Source organism: Anopheles coluzzii, chromosome 2, assembly GCF_943734685.1.
Source record: "Anopheles coluzzii chromosome 2, AcolN3, whole genome shotgun sequence".
In the NCBI taxonomy this organism is placed as follows: domain Eukaryota; kingdom Metazoa; phylum Arthropoda; class Insecta; order Diptera; family Culicidae; genus Anopheles; species Anopheles coluzzii.
In genome coordinates this window covers 99279983-99294270 of record NC_064670.1, presented here as the reverse complement: position 1 = coordinate 99294270, position 14288 = coordinate 99279983, and the positions used below count along the sequence as shown (strand labels likewise).

The following is a 14288-nucleotide window of genomic DNA, read 5'->3' as shown; positions in this document are numbered from 1 at the left end:
AAATGTGCTTAAGAAAATTGCTTCTTTTTCGAAATATTTCTCTCATTAATTTTAAATCTTCACGCACGATTTAGCCACAAATCAAATACTTTATTCACTGAACGGCGGGCACACACACACACACCAGCGAATTACTACTCCATGCCTAACTTTTGCTTAATAATAAACTCGGGCAACCGTTTGCCCTTCCAGAAGCGTGGCAGCGGCACGTCGGTGGCCTGTCGCAGCTTGCTCGCCACGTACGCTTCCGCGGAAAACTTTTCCGCCTCCTTGATCTGTCCCAACAGTTCCGCCTGGAAGAGCTTTTCCTTCTTCAGCTCGCGCCTTTGTCGGACCTACAATGGGTGAAAGAACGGGGGAAAAGGTTTACTTTTTGTTACATTCAAATTTTCCCATTACCATCCTACCTTTAACCACTCAAACTTCATGCGCTTGCGAAGCTTCTTCAGCTTGTGCTTGCGCATTTTGCGCCTCCGGATGACGATGAGCCGGGCCGCCTGTTTACCGTGCTCATCCTTCGACCCGGTATCGGTCGGAAGGTCGAGCGACGGTATCAGTGTGAGGTTATCACCGATCGGCCCGGTGGGCGGTTGTACCGGATTTTCGATAATGCGTGATACGGCCGGAATGTCGATGATTTCTTTCAGCGGGATCAGTGGATTCCGCCGGATGCTATTGCCAATCTCCACATTTCCAACCGAGGAACGAAGCTCTAGTGGACGTACCGGAAGCAGTATTGAGGATTCGTGTGCTTTGAGGGGTATTTGTGGCCTGCTTAGGGTTGGGGTTTTCACTGCGAGCACCGGAAACACCGCAGCTGATGTTGGTTCTCTGAGTGCGATGCGGCTGAAACTGCGCGCCAGTGACGCAACTCCTACGGGAAGATACAAAGTACGGAGGAAATGTAAACAATTAACAAGAAAATACTCAAAGAAAGTCCTATTTACCATTTAAATGCCTGTGATGGAACATTTTTTAGCGACCATCAACAAATCCCTCCGCTGCGAAAAGCACACACGATTATACAATGTTTTGATTTTACACCGGCAGCTGTCAAACTGTCAGCACAGACGCACGTTTGCTGAACTGCTGAATGTGTGCTGAGCAGAGGAAATTTGAACGTAATCGTATTATTTTATAGAAAAAACACAATAATTTTGTTTATGAAAAATGCTCTTCTTTCATGTGCTTTATTTTTTCATTAGTCTACAATTGAAGAATATACAAAAGCACATCCTAAAACAACATTCAACACTTTTCCAGGTTGAGGGCAGTTGGTCAGGGCTGCTTCTAAAGCTTAATATCTAAATTGTTCATTCCCCCAGAACGAAATGCTTGGCGCCTCCACCATTTTTCATGTTTCTTCAATAATTTCCTGTTTTAAATGATTGCTAATTAAACCAATAGAATAAATAACGGTTCTATTAAGTGACACATTGAAGCAATCCACGGGCTGTCGTGCGCATGTGCAGCAAATCGTGTTATTTGTTGCTGGCTGCAGACGACACATTGGTAAACAAATTTCCACCCCGAGCAGAAGTTATTGACCCGCAGAGATTGTCAGTTTTTTTGTAGGCACTGCACCTCACGCAAACGAAAGCATCTCAATCAAAATGCCACGCTCTGCCTGGGTGGAAATTTTCCTCCTGCTAACCGTCACAATCGCCACCACAGTATGGGCAGCCGATGCCGACAAAGTAGTGTTTCAGTTTCCCGAGTATGATTTTAAGGAGACGAGCAAAAATGTAAGTATCCGATTGATTGTGCGAGAAAAGGCCGGCAGGAGTAATTATAGCTTTTTCTTCTTCTTTTGCTTCTTACAGGAGCTCACATTCCGCGAGTACGAATCAGCCTGCGACCAAAGCAATCGATGTGCGGAGTTTGATGGCATCGAAAGGACACGGTGCGTGCGGGAATGCATTTCGCCATCTTGCTACCAGGAAATATACAAGTTCGATGAGGTACGTAAGCAGCATTTTCTAAGCCGAACGAAAAAGGATATTAATTTGTTATTCTTTGGGAGCGTATTTTTAGCTCGAGGAAGGCGAAATCGATGTACGACTGAACTCATTCCGTGCCTGTTTTATGCAACGACTCAATCGCAACCGTGGCTAGAAATCAAGCAAATCGCATTTGTGCTCATTTGGAAAGCATAGTATTCGATCGACACTCTCGGCCTGATCACTGTTCAGTATTTGTTAGTAGTTGTAGTAGTAGCCAATGTAGTAGTAGGACACTTTTCAGCGTCTTTACTTACCAATTCCTTCCGTCAAAAGCGGACCCAACATGAATCAATCAATTTTTGGTAATAAATAGTATAATTAAACATGCTTTTCGGACTTTTTTGTTCTTTATATAAACCTGCAAAAGCTGTATTTTTCAATGCTTTATTTTTCCATCAAATCCATAAGTTCATCTTTATTCGGGTAAGATGAGAATGAACTACTACTTGTGAAACAGAAAGCTCATAGGTAAATGCAGGTGAGAAAAATGAGGGAAAGACAAAAAAAACAAGAATGAATGCATAAAAAGAAAAATGTTTCAAAACTCAACAAGAATTTAGGAAAAAGGTGAAAATTAAAACAAAATTGATTAAAATATGCGTCGTAATAACAAAAAAAAAAAAAACAATGATACTGGGCGAACTGGGCGAACCTGTACTGGGAGAGCATTTGAAAGCGATTGCCAATATAATAAATTAATCCGTTTTCCCTTTCGGGTGTATTGCCAGTTCTGTTATCATTTAAAAACAAAAAACGGGGCTATCGATGCTTGCACAATGTACGATGGAGAGAAGAATGACTGGGACTCTTGAAAATTGTCGCCACTGGTGCGAGAGGAAACAAGATGGCCTACCACACAGAAACAAAAACCCACACACGCGCGCGCGAACCTAAAACAAAGCCTTAACACGAAGGGGTGTAACGGAAATCCTACCACGTATGAGTGAGCGATGACGAAGGACAACGATGCGACAGGTGAGTATGTAAGTGTGTATGTGTGTGTGTGTGTGTGTGTGTGTGAAGTATGTGAAGGATGACTAAATGACGCTTCCAGCTGGGGCGACTACACAAATGGCACAAAAAAAGGTCGTACACTTTCAACGTGAGTTTGCAGTGTGATCCCCATCCAGACGAGTGTTTTGCTGCTCTCGTGTCCGGTTGGCTATTACGGTTTGTTCTTGAGGCTTTCGAAAAACTGTATGCTACTCTTCAGATGGCCGGGCAGTAGTACGGGGCTGGCGGGACGCTCCGGAGATGCATGGCCGGGTTCGTCGTCTGCATCGGTTCCGTTGAGCTCACCGTCGGCACCACCCGGCACCAACGGTGCTGGTGCCGCTTGCTCCTCCTGCTGGTGGTGGCCCACCTTATGGTCGTCTGTAACGTTGCTCCTGTAGTTTGCGTGTGTGTTTGAGTGTGTGTTCATGTGTGCGTGTAAGAAAAGAATAATTCGTCTCCAGATCAGTACATCGATCGATCGCTCGTAACGTATTGGACTACTAAACTACCACTATAAGCACTAAAGTACCGCAACGACATACTATCACTGACACATACTGACTACTGAGTCTACAGCACTACAGCTACTACTAATAACTAAGTCTACCCACTACTGCCGAAAGTATGCCCCACCGGAGCAGCCCATCCGATCGACCACGTACTTATGCTCACGGATCTGCTTCGACAGGCTGCGCGCCGTTATGCTGTGCCCGGGAGCCATCGGGTAGTACGTCGACTGTCGGTACGCTTCCAGGTTGAGCTTTCGGATCTCCCGTATCTCGTCCCGCACCGCTATGCTGCTCGTGCTGCTGTACTGCCGCTGGCCCTTCGTGTTGGGCATGCCTTCCTCGTTCAGCACATCGGACGACTGGCGGATAAAGTCCTGCAAGGAGCAAAGGCATATTAATTGGTTTGATCTACTTAGAGAGTTTTTTGTGAGGTTAGAAGTACAAATGAGCTTTCGATTAAGTGAACAAAAACATTTAACAGCACACCGATGTGTTTTTGCTTTGTTGGAATTCAGTAAGTTGGTAAAAAGGATGGAAAACGGACTAAATGAATCTCTGTGAATTAGAAAGTGATCTACGGTAACGTGATCTCTACAATGTGGTGTGTGTGTGTGTTTGGTTCCGTGTCCTGTACGTTTATACGATCAAGTAATTGTTGCGTGTGTGTATTGTGTGATCCTGTGAATAATGCTCGTTGAAGGGTAAGGATCAGTATTGGGTATACATGCGTGAGATACAAATGATCTTGTTTTTGTGTATCAAATGATCCGGTTTTGTGTTATACGATCGCACACACACTCAAACACATACAAACATGCACAAAAGGAACATGGTGAAGGATCAAACTAGTGATCGTCACACACTGTACTGTACATTACCTTTCTAAGCTTGACCTTTTATTCCACCATCATCATCATCATCATCATCATGGTCATCATCACCATAAATAAAATAAAAACCATAAATAAGGTAAAGCATAAGAAAACACAAAACGATCCCAAAAGAAGAAGGAATAGAGGCCTCAAATCATATACTGAAGGCATGTGCTTTCTTTGCCGAAGTAACCATCACACACTAAAGCACCATTTCATCCCCTTATAAAAAGGACCCATAATAATCCCATTTTCTCTCCTTTAAGCTTCCCTTCTTCCTCCAACACAACTACTTACCCTCGGTTTGTACAGTGGTTTCGGTGGCAACGTGGACACATCGCTCGTGCTACCACTGTAACACTTGGCCAGCTCCTTCACCGACGGCAGCACATCGATCACATCTTTCTCGATGATCGCAAACTCGCTGCCCGTCGTGCTCCGGCTCGCGGGATAGTCAATGTGCAGCGACGAGTGCATCGAGGGCAGCACGTGTGTAGTACCCTGCTCACTACCAGCTCCCTTGCTCCCCGACTCCCCCACCAAACTGTTCGTGCTGCCGGTAAAGCTAAGCTTTCGCTTCGGCGCAAAGAATTTGATCGTTTCGGGCGAGAGTGGTTTCACGGGAAATGGCGAACGGCGATGATAGCTTCCAGCATCCGCCCGTTCGCCGGTAGAAAGTTGACTTTTAAGGGCCGATACATTGGACGACGACAACTGTTCATGACTAGGGGCAGTCGCCATCGTCGCTGGCTGTTGTTTGGTCGGTGAGGGTTGAGGTAGTATTTGCAGGATCGTATCGTGCGGTGGCTCCGTTTCCGAGTGACACGAACGGACGACCTTTGCCTCCCCGGTCGTTAGGTCGTAGATACGCGTCACATCCGAGTCTTCGCTGTACGTAAGGCTATCCAGCTCCGGGCGCTGATGAGCGTTCGTCGGTGAGTGAACGGAGCTTAGCTCAGAGGAAGAGCTCATCAGTGAGCCTCCGTTCGGTTCTGACTCCACAGGTACGAGATAGATCTCGCGGGCCGCCGTACTGAGGTAGCTCACCTTCGTGCCCTGCTGCAGGATCGGATCGTCTGCCGTCACCTGTACCGGGCGGGCAGCGAAGATGTCTTCCGCCCTGGGGTCTCGCTGCTTACCGACGCTGCTCGAGCGGTACAGGGAGCTGACCGGTTCGGGGGTGAGTTTTTGAGGGGCTGCAGCTTCACTCTCATCCACAGCACGGCCAAGCAGAAGGGACTGAGTTTTTAAGGGGGAGTAGAGAAAAAGAAGGGATTAGTTTATTGTAGCACAATATGGGAAGAATTGTTTTAGGCTCTAAATATGTTTTCGATTAGAATTGATTAGTTTTGTTGTTGTCTGTTTTGGCACGAGTTCCACCTTAAAAGTCTTAAAAGAGTTCCAATGATCGTTGGGGTTAGCTGGTTAGGGTTTGTTACGGCGCTGTTTAGGACGAAGCATCCAGATACGATCGTTAGAGGCAGTATCGAGGAATCATCATCTTCAGAAAACCAGTTTCTACAAAATTTCAATCCACATTGATTTCTCGATCTGACTTCTCCTGGGTACAACATTTCGTTAGTCACTGTAGTAAGCCACAATGCGCCATCCGATAGAAGCGCTTTTCTAAAACCTTACTGAGGATGAATCGGGGTATGTGTGTGTCTGTTTGTATGAGAGACCAATTATCGCCAATGTCACTGTTTCCCTGTCCCAAGGATGGATACCGATGGATTTGCCCCATTTTAATGGGTTGCTGGATGAAGGATGCAGGAATGAACTGTCTGTCTGTCCGCCCCAAAAAGAAACATTAGTGTCTGTACATGTACTTTGTACCGATGAGAATGAAGGTTTTTGTGGATGAAGTTGCTACTGTTGCTACGATCCGGATGTTAAGATCCCATTGCTTTATCTAAACCCAACCTGCTCTACTATTGATAATGATGGTTTTATAATGGTTAAGCGTACAAGTGCTCGTTCGATCTTACACCAAACCCTTCAACCCAACATTGAGCTTACTTGGCAACGTCAAGGAAGTGTCTTGAGGACTTCACTTACCCCACGTGGGACATTCAACTAAATATGGGAGCGTGTGGTAAGGGGAGGGGTCTGAAAACTTCTGATCGATCAGCTCCTGATCTCCCTTCACGCTTCCTGATCTCTCTTGATATGGGTGTGTAAGTGTTTGCCTGTAAGTGTCTTGCTTCTGCTACATGGGGGAGAAGGTTTCTGTACTTCGTTTTTTTTGACTGGGTACTGAAATTAGAAAATGCTTCAACACAACACAAAACACACACGACAAGACAGAGACGATGTCCCCGGAGGGCGAGACAGTCCTGTCATTCCAGCTTCAACAATCCAACCGACAAGAGCGACACGAAAACACACAGGACAATGGAAGGTCAAAATGGAACAGGCACAGCGACAAAGGACATGACATACATACAGACACACACACACATACACACATACAAAACCCGGATGGTTGGGACCTCAGGGATATTCAGCTTTCTCGTAACGATCGATCAATGGTTTTCGTGTATTTGTATGTGATTGCTTGTACCGATGTGAGCTTAGCTAACCATCTACGTTCGTTTTTGGTGGTTTTGTAATCTCTAAAATCAAATAGTGTCTTCATTCCTCTACGTAACAGTTTGCTTAAAATGGGGATATTCTCTGTTGACACCCTGTTCTTTACTTAAATTATCATACTTTTATCTATCTTTTAAAATAGTAACATAGTAACGTTCATTAAATACATAAATGCCATCCCGTATCACGACAGCATGAACCAACCAATCGACTGTGTTGGTTTTTTTTGGATAAAAATAATGATTGCGTTGGCACATCCCCCAGATTTCCCGTTTTTTCCATATTCCACTCGATCATTTGCTTAACGTCGATCGATAACTATCCGTCCGCCGGACGGCCGGAAAGTTGGAAAACTGTTCTATCCGGCTTTTCACACTCGCGCTACGGCGCAACGTGCCCAAATCGGTAAAAACCGTCTCCACCACCTGTCCGCGACCAGGCTTAACCGGTTCGGGCACAATTCCACGACCTCCCGCCGCTGCCGCCACCCGCGCCTTCCGTGGCAACGTATGCGCAGCCCTTTCGACCCCGTCCGTCTGATCCGGACCGGGCGAAGACTGCTCGTCGAAGATCGGATTCAGCACGAACTGGCGCGTGGTGGCGTGCCGGGCCCGAAAGCTGTCCCGCTTGTAGTCACTGTGCAGCGTTTCCTGCTCAAACTGGGCCAGTATGTGGGCGGGAATGTCAACGGCCGGCGCGGTATCACTACCGGCCGCCGACGGTGTTTTCGTTTGGTAGCCCAAATCGACCGACGCCGCCCGATGCACGGACCCGGACCCGTTGGCCAGCTCGTGCTGGGGCAGGCTGCGTATCGAACGTATCGAGGCGGACCGACCGACCGTAGCCGGTGCGGTCGCATTGTTCAGGAACCGATCCATTAGGTAGGAATCGGCTGGTAGCGTGTAATAGGTTTGGTGACTCACTTTCTCGTCGTCGGTACTGTGCGATGGCTGCTGGGTTTGCGTCTGGGGACCTAGGGTGGACTTTAAGGGGGCACCGCCCGCACGCAGACGCTCTGGATCGTTGATGTAGTACTCGCGACCGATCCTACAGAAATGAATCAAAAGAAACATAAATTCCGAAAAGATCGTGATTTAGCTCATAACTGCCAACTTACTTCTTCGTTTCTGTCAGTACGCCACCCGTCACCGACTGTAACGAGCGATCGTTTTCTGTCCCCGAATCCGTCGGTTCCTTTGGAGTTTCCTCATCGTCGATCAGCACACCGCCGGCAGCTCTTCCGGTGGCTGGGGCCGCCTCCTTCCGCACCAACCGATCGATCTCGATCATGCTGGACGGGCGTGTCTTTTCCGACAGCCGACGCTGGAGCACATCGGGCGAGTACGGGTTATTGGCGATCGGTTTGGCATTGCGCCACTTCAGATGCTCCCGTTCGGCAATGGATCCTTTGGAAGGGACACATAGACACATTACTACCGCAAGATCTTAAGGGGGAGTAGATCTATAAGAGCACTTACCTGGTATGAGCGTGTCCGGTGCATCCACGGACGCGTCCTGCTCTCCAGAATCACCCTGTACCTCCGGTACATCGCCTCCATTGGTTGCTATTTGTGCTGGAACGAGCGAACATACGTCAGCGACCGATTCCACTGCTTGCGGTTGCTCTGGATCAACTTCCAGCGCAGACTCGCCTACTTCAATACTTGGATTCGTGTTATTCGAGGTGTGGTTAGTGACAAGATGGTTAGGACCCTGTTCCGTGAGGCTGATGTTAGTTGGCATGCAATTGTTGTTGTTGTTGTTGTTAATGGTAGAATTGGTAAGTGAGAAGGAAGTGAATGGCGATGAGAGGGAGGGAAGCTCGGTATCACTGAACGCGGGCATGCTCGTGTCCTCGATCTTCGACTCGTCCCGGGACTCCATCGACGTGAGCATCGTTTCTTCCGTGCTGGTCGGTGGGTGTTCCTCCCGTGGCAGGCTCACTGTCGTGATGGATGGTTCCGGCTCGGTAGAAGGTGTATGGCTGACCGTTACTATGGGCTGTGAAGAATCTTCTGAAGATACAAGCAACGCTTGCGGTGACTCCCCGCGTTCGATGTAAGCGTCTGGAAGGGGTAACGTTTCCTCATCCATCACAGTTCCTTCCTCGACGTACTCCAGGCTTTTCAAACTGTCACTGTACTGTGCCATCTGCAGCCCGGCCACCTCAATTGGGCCGGGGAATCTGTCCTCAAGCTCCAGCAGTGGTTCTTCCCGAATCGCATGATTACTGCACGGTCGAACATCGGTTTGCGTTGGATCGCTAACAGCAATCAGCAGCTCATTTTGGAACTGTTCTAGCGCTTCCAGAGCTTCCGGTGTGTCCACAATTTCCCACTGTTCCGGTTCCGGCTCTAAGGGGACGGACAGTTCCTGAGAGGGTTCTTCATCTTCAGGAAGATTTAGTATGGCTTTTAATTCTTCACAGTACGCACGCATCTGCTCCGTAACGGCCACTATCCCTGGTGGACCCGAATCCGGACTCGGGGCATTGTTGTCGAACGTTACCAGATCGGGCTGAAGCGATACCCGAGTTGGTTGATCGTCTGGTGTACGTTCAAAAGGGTCGTGCTGCTTGGTAGCATCCTCTTCCAGTGATCTCAACTGCTCTGCAAACTCAAGCTGATCTTGAATGCACACATACAATGCAGCTGGTGGTGTTTCCCGTATTTGTAGCAGATCAGGTGATGGCCCGGGTTCCGGCGTTCGATCGGGGTCATTCGGTTCCATAAGCGAGCAAAACTCATCGTTCCCTGGCTCGTACGTATCGAACGATTCAAGTCCTTCGAACGAATCCGCCAGCAGGAGACTGTTGTTAGTTGCTTCGGAAATTGTTCGATACTCGCTCTCATCCTGCTCGACCTGTACGCTGTCTGATGGGGATAGGACGGGATGTTTTTCTTCCACCAGCCCGGAACATTCTTCCGTGATCGCTTCCAGCGTTGGCGGTTCGCTATCAACCATTTCATCCAGCACTGCCGGCGGTTGCTCCTCCGAGATGGCTGTCAGTGGGGAACTGTTCGCCAACCGATCGAAAACGTCCGTGATCGTCATCATGATCGGATGCGGTGACAGCACCTGCTGCACTGGCGAGTCCGGTGGTGAACGAGAATCGAGCAGCACTTCCGGTTGTTTTAAGAACTCCAGTTTGTTAGTCTTCACGCTACTACTATCGATGATACTATCTGTTTCTACACTACTATCCACGCTACTACCATTACCATTAGTTGGGCTACTGTCCGCTAGAGGCGCAACCGCTACCACTACTACACTGTCTACTGCTACGGGATTTGATGGAGAAGGGTGTGCTGCACGAGAGAGATGGTTAAGGTGAATTGGTTTGGTGAGAGCATTGTTAGTGTGCGTGTGCATGTCCGTACCGTTTGTGTGCCGAATTTGGGAAGGTTTTGTTTTTGGTGCTACTTTTTGGACAGACGTGCAAGAGTTACTGTACACATAATTGGGGATTGAGAAGCACCGCTTATTAGAAGGAAGGGGAGATTTGGTTGCGGCTTCTCTACTACACGGAGGTTGGTCTGTTACGGGCACTGGGGTTGTTATTTGAGCGCAGGGTTATGGTAAACTGTAGGACCTGGGACGGTCGGGCTGACTTACCTCGATCTATTGGGATTTCTTTTCGGTCACCGTAACCGTTGGATTCGGTGGCGGAACTGCTGGAAAGGAAAGCAAAGAAAATAGCAAAGACTTGTAGTTACTCCACAATTACAAGAAAAAAGAAGAGTGAAGAGACCTAACACAAGTAGGGAAATACATTCTAAAAAGACAACACAACAATGCAGTAGAAGCAATCAGCAAACGAAAGCAAAGATCATCAGATCGTCGATCACAACCCAGCAGGTGTAGTGGTATCCCATTGCCCTGTTCCCACTTACCGATTGTCCCCTGTCTCGGTACGCTGCAGCATCTTCACGTCGTCCGTTATAACATTGTTGTTTGCCTCAAACACATCGTCCAGGAACGGGTTGGTCAGGGTTGGATTGGTCGTTTCCACCCTGTCCGCCACCGGTTCGATACTGATCAGATCGTCCACCTGCAGACGTTCACTGGCTCCGTTCTGTGCGACCTGATCGGCCAGCAGCTGACTGTTGGTAGCTTCCGACAGTGCCTCCTCATTGACCGGCAACGAGTTGATCGACACGAGACTGTCGGGCGGCAGGATCTCGTCCAGTGATTGTGTCTTGGAGGAGGACGAAATTCCCTCACTCGTTGTGTCTTTGCTGCTTGATGCCACAACCACAGGCGCTACCGATGGTACAGTGCCACCGTTCACATTCCCATCCGACTCGTACCCTTCACAGTCTGATCCTGCCTCAGACAGATCACTAATCTCGTCCGCATTCTTGTCCCCGATCAGTGCCTTCACCTCTTCGGTGGGCGATGGTACGAGCATGGCGATCGAGGATTCGGTCGTCTTCAGTTGCCGCTTGCGGAACAGCCAATTTTCCTCCCACGTACCATCGGTCGCGTTCGACTTGAGCGATTGCAGATCGTCGTCCTCGGCACCGGACCCGGATCCGGTCGTGTCGGACAGATCGGGCAGCGGGACTTTATGCCGCTGGATGTAGTCGCTCAGGTAGGATTCGTCAGTGTCGGAGAGTCGCCTTTCCGTGCCGATCGCACTGTAGCTGACGCCTTCGTGTGGTTGTGGTGCTTGATCGTCAGCCTAGGGTTAAAGGATGAGTTGAACGGGAAAGTGTGAAACTCAGACGCGAACGCGTAGAACTTCGCGCGCTACTTACCGTTACGGACATCTGTCTGAGGCTTTCTTTACTCAGCAAACTTCGGCTGCTACCTAATGGTGGGGATGTAGGTGAAAAGAATTGGAAGAATAGAAACAAAACAGGTAATATAACACGGGAGCTTTCAGTCAGGGACCCACTAAAGCACTAACCAAACGGACAAACAATGGCAGAAAGCGGGCTTGCAAAGGCTACAGGAACAGACATAAAGCAGTAAAAAGGGTTTTACGACCAAGGTTGGGAGGAAGAATATCAAACACTTTTCCTGGAATTTTACAACAAGTATGACCTTTCAGGTCGTCCTTCCTAGGAAGTTCCACTTCCTGGTCAATCAAAGTTCAAGGCCAGAACGGACTCGGTTTCTATATTCGGATAGATAGGGGTAGCTCTGCCACTCACGTGCAGACACACAAGCCTGCCTTCTCAGTTTCTCGAGACGGCGTAAATCACAACAAAACCACAGAACACTTACGGACTTGCCCGACTGCACTACGCACAGACACTACAATGGACCTAATTGCATTACCCTCTCAAAAGCCAAACGACACTTTCTTACAGGATGCGGGCGACAACATTTCGCAACACAAAATATCGATGCGAAGAAAACGGAGAAGTCACATTAATGCAATTATTTTTGCGCTTCTTCGAGGGATGGCACCGGCTCAGTGTGAATGGGCAAGGTTTTGTTTTAAAACGCAACACATTTTAAAACGAATGTTTGTATGGATTGTGCGATTGGCGCCATCCGGGACCAATTCTGGGTTGATGTTATGACAGTATCTACCTCGTGCTATGCTAATCCTTGCTGAAGCGCATTACAGAAGGATGGCTCTAGGGCCATCTTTGCAAAGTTTAAACTCCATCGATTGCTTTTTTGAAGACAACATGGGGGGTAAGGAGTGCCGCAGTGGAGGTTTGTTGAAAGTGAAAAGGAATGTTGCATAATTGGATCATATTTTGAAAACACTCCACGCGTTCTTGGTTCGACCTCAAAAGGTTGCATTTAAAATCATATTACAATGAAGTTGAAGAAGCTAACCTACAAAGACAGGGGGACCTACAGCACTAGAAAGTCATTGATGTTAGGGAGTGTCAGTAAGAATTTCAGTATTAGTATAAGGCTTTCTTTGAGAAGAATAACAAAAATGTGTGAACTGATCTTCAAAAATTGGCTTCAAAAAGTTTGGAGTTTTTAGAAGACCAAATATGACGGGATGGGTATAATAATCATATTCCAAAATATTGAAGATATTTCAGATACGGTTTACTGTACTTTACATTGAGGCCCTGGAAGTTTTACTCTGGACGTAGCCTTGTGTTTTAACTTTTTTCCCATTTGAATAGTTATCAATTTCTGAGTGTCTAAGATAAGGAAATAATTTTCAACACGATAACGCAGGCTTGCTGATATGGCCGGAAAGAGATAGAAGTCTTGAATCTACTTGCGAACATCTTTTTGGAAATACAATACGGACACACGACATCACATTTCACCAGAAAGTGACACATGTTTGCTGCTCTAAATATCTCCAAATCACCAATAAGTCCAATGCACTTACCCGTCTCGGACAGCTGATTGTGGTTAATGTCCACCGTGGTACCGGTGTACGGGGTGGCACCAGCGCCGGTCTGCCCCTTGCCTGCCACGTCACCGCCGTCGGTGAAGTTTTTCGGATTCCGATAGTCGTCCACCACCTGGGGCGAGAAGAAAGTATTCGATCACAAAGTACAGATAAATGGCACCGAGGATGATCGTCAACACGCTCAGCATCACGCTTTTTCCCACACCGTGTGTTCTTTTTGTTTTTTATTTACGCGCCACTCCGATACACTCCGTTGTAATAACACTTTTGATACGTTCTAAGTCACATAAAAAAGGGCAATAATAAGACGGCCGAATCACTTCACTGTCACGGTGAAATGTTCTAGTAAACCTGACAACGTAACCACGTCGGAATGGGAATACACTTCCAAGTTCCGACTCGCAAAAGATAACGCACAATCGATCGGTATGATTTCGTCCAATCAAAGACACACACTTTCGGGAACTAATGAAGATGATAATATCTCCCGCCCGAAACACAACTGGTTGAGGTCATTTTTGTACAACCAATCAACCTCTCCAAGCCCCGCACGTTTATATAAAAAGACACTAAAGATACACTCTTTCTTGACAAGACCGGTACACCACGCGACGGATGCGTTGTTTCTTCTGGTCAGACACGTACTGATTGTACGGAAAATTGGCCAAGAAAGTCAACTGCCATGTACGTTTACTTTCGCCCTCGTACTGGGAGAAAGAGAGAGAGAGAGAGAGCACAATAGGCGGGTTGGGTTGCGTTGGAATCCTTACAAGTGTAGCCGTCATTCGGTGCCTCCTTTCCCTGTCTCTTGCAACCATGACACATGCTAAATCGAGTACCTGCTGTGTGTGTTATGTCTCAAACGCTAGGCAGCAATTCGATAGAACATGGTGAAAAATAACCTCTTTCTAGGGCATAAAAAGCAGGAACTTTCTTAAGTAGTTGCTACTCCTCGATGGATTGATCGATCGAG

At 47.6% G+C, this 14288-nt stretch overlaps 3 protein-coding genes across 18 annotated transcripts in view; 1 reads left to right on the top strand and 2 right to left on the bottom strand.

The window, feature by feature from the left end:
* Positions 1 to 69: 69 nt before the first annotated feature.
* On the bottom strand, positions 70 to 1066 carry LOC120947711 (uncharacterized). Its single transcript, XM_040363302.2, has 3 exons — positions 948 to 1066; positions 408 to 874; positions 70 to 335 (listed from the first exon to the last, which is right to left on the bottom strand). Exons 1-3 carry the CDS (start codon positions 970 to 972, stop codon positions 135 to 137), a joined length of 693 nt encoding a protein of 230 aa, XP_040219236.2. The 5' UTR covers positions 973 to 1066; the 3' UTR covers positions 70 to 134.
* Positions 1067 to 1445: 379 nt separating this feature from the next.
* On the top strand, positions 1446 to 2332 carry LOC120947712 (uncharacterized). The gene is made up of 3 exons (XM_040363304.2): positions 1446 to 1745; positions 1824 to 1961; positions 2035 to 2332. The coding sequence occupies exons 1-3, from the start codon at positions 1614 to 1616 to the stop codon at positions 2113 to 2115; spliced, it is 351 nt and encodes a 116-aa protein (XP_040219238.2). The 5' UTR covers positions 1446 to 1613; the 3' UTR covers positions 2116 to 2332.
* A 39-nt stretch (positions 2333 to 2371) lies between these two features.
* Positions 2372 to 14288, bottom strand: part of LOC120947705 (uncharacterized) — a 43133-nt gene continuing 31216 nt past the window's right edge. For 10 of the 16 annotated variants that reach the window (XM_049607266.1, XM_049607267.1, XM_049607263.1 and 7 more), the window contains 12 exons: positions 13292 to 13427; positions 11733 to 11785; positions 10866 to 11656; positions 10588 to 10646; positions 10353 to 10508; positions 8451 to 10280; positions 8090 to 8378; positions 7896 to 8019; positions 4678 to 5619; positions 4387 to 4401; positions 3662 to 3882; positions 2372 to 3391 (listed from right to left, as the gene is read on the bottom strand). In XM_049607266.1, the coding sequence (XP_049463223.1) occupies positions 3169 to 3391; positions 3662 to 3882; positions 4387 to 4401; positions 4678 to 5619; positions 7896 to 8019; positions 8090 to 8378; positions 8451 to 10280; positions 10353 to 10508; positions 10588 to 10646; positions 10866 to 11656; positions 11733 to 11785; positions 13292 to 13427 (4839 nt within the window). In that variant the 3' untranslated portion in view covers positions 2372 to 3168. The remainder of the gene's footprint in view (positions 3392 to 3661; positions 3883 to 4386; positions 4402 to 4677; positions 5620 to 7895; positions 8020 to 8089; positions 8379 to 8450; positions 10281 to 10352; positions 10509 to 10587; positions 10647 to 10865; positions 11657 to 11732; positions 11786 to 13291; positions 13428 to 14288) is intronic. The other 6 variants (XM_049607264.1, XM_049607265.1, XM_049607269.1 and 3 more) reach the window with 6 other exon arrangements.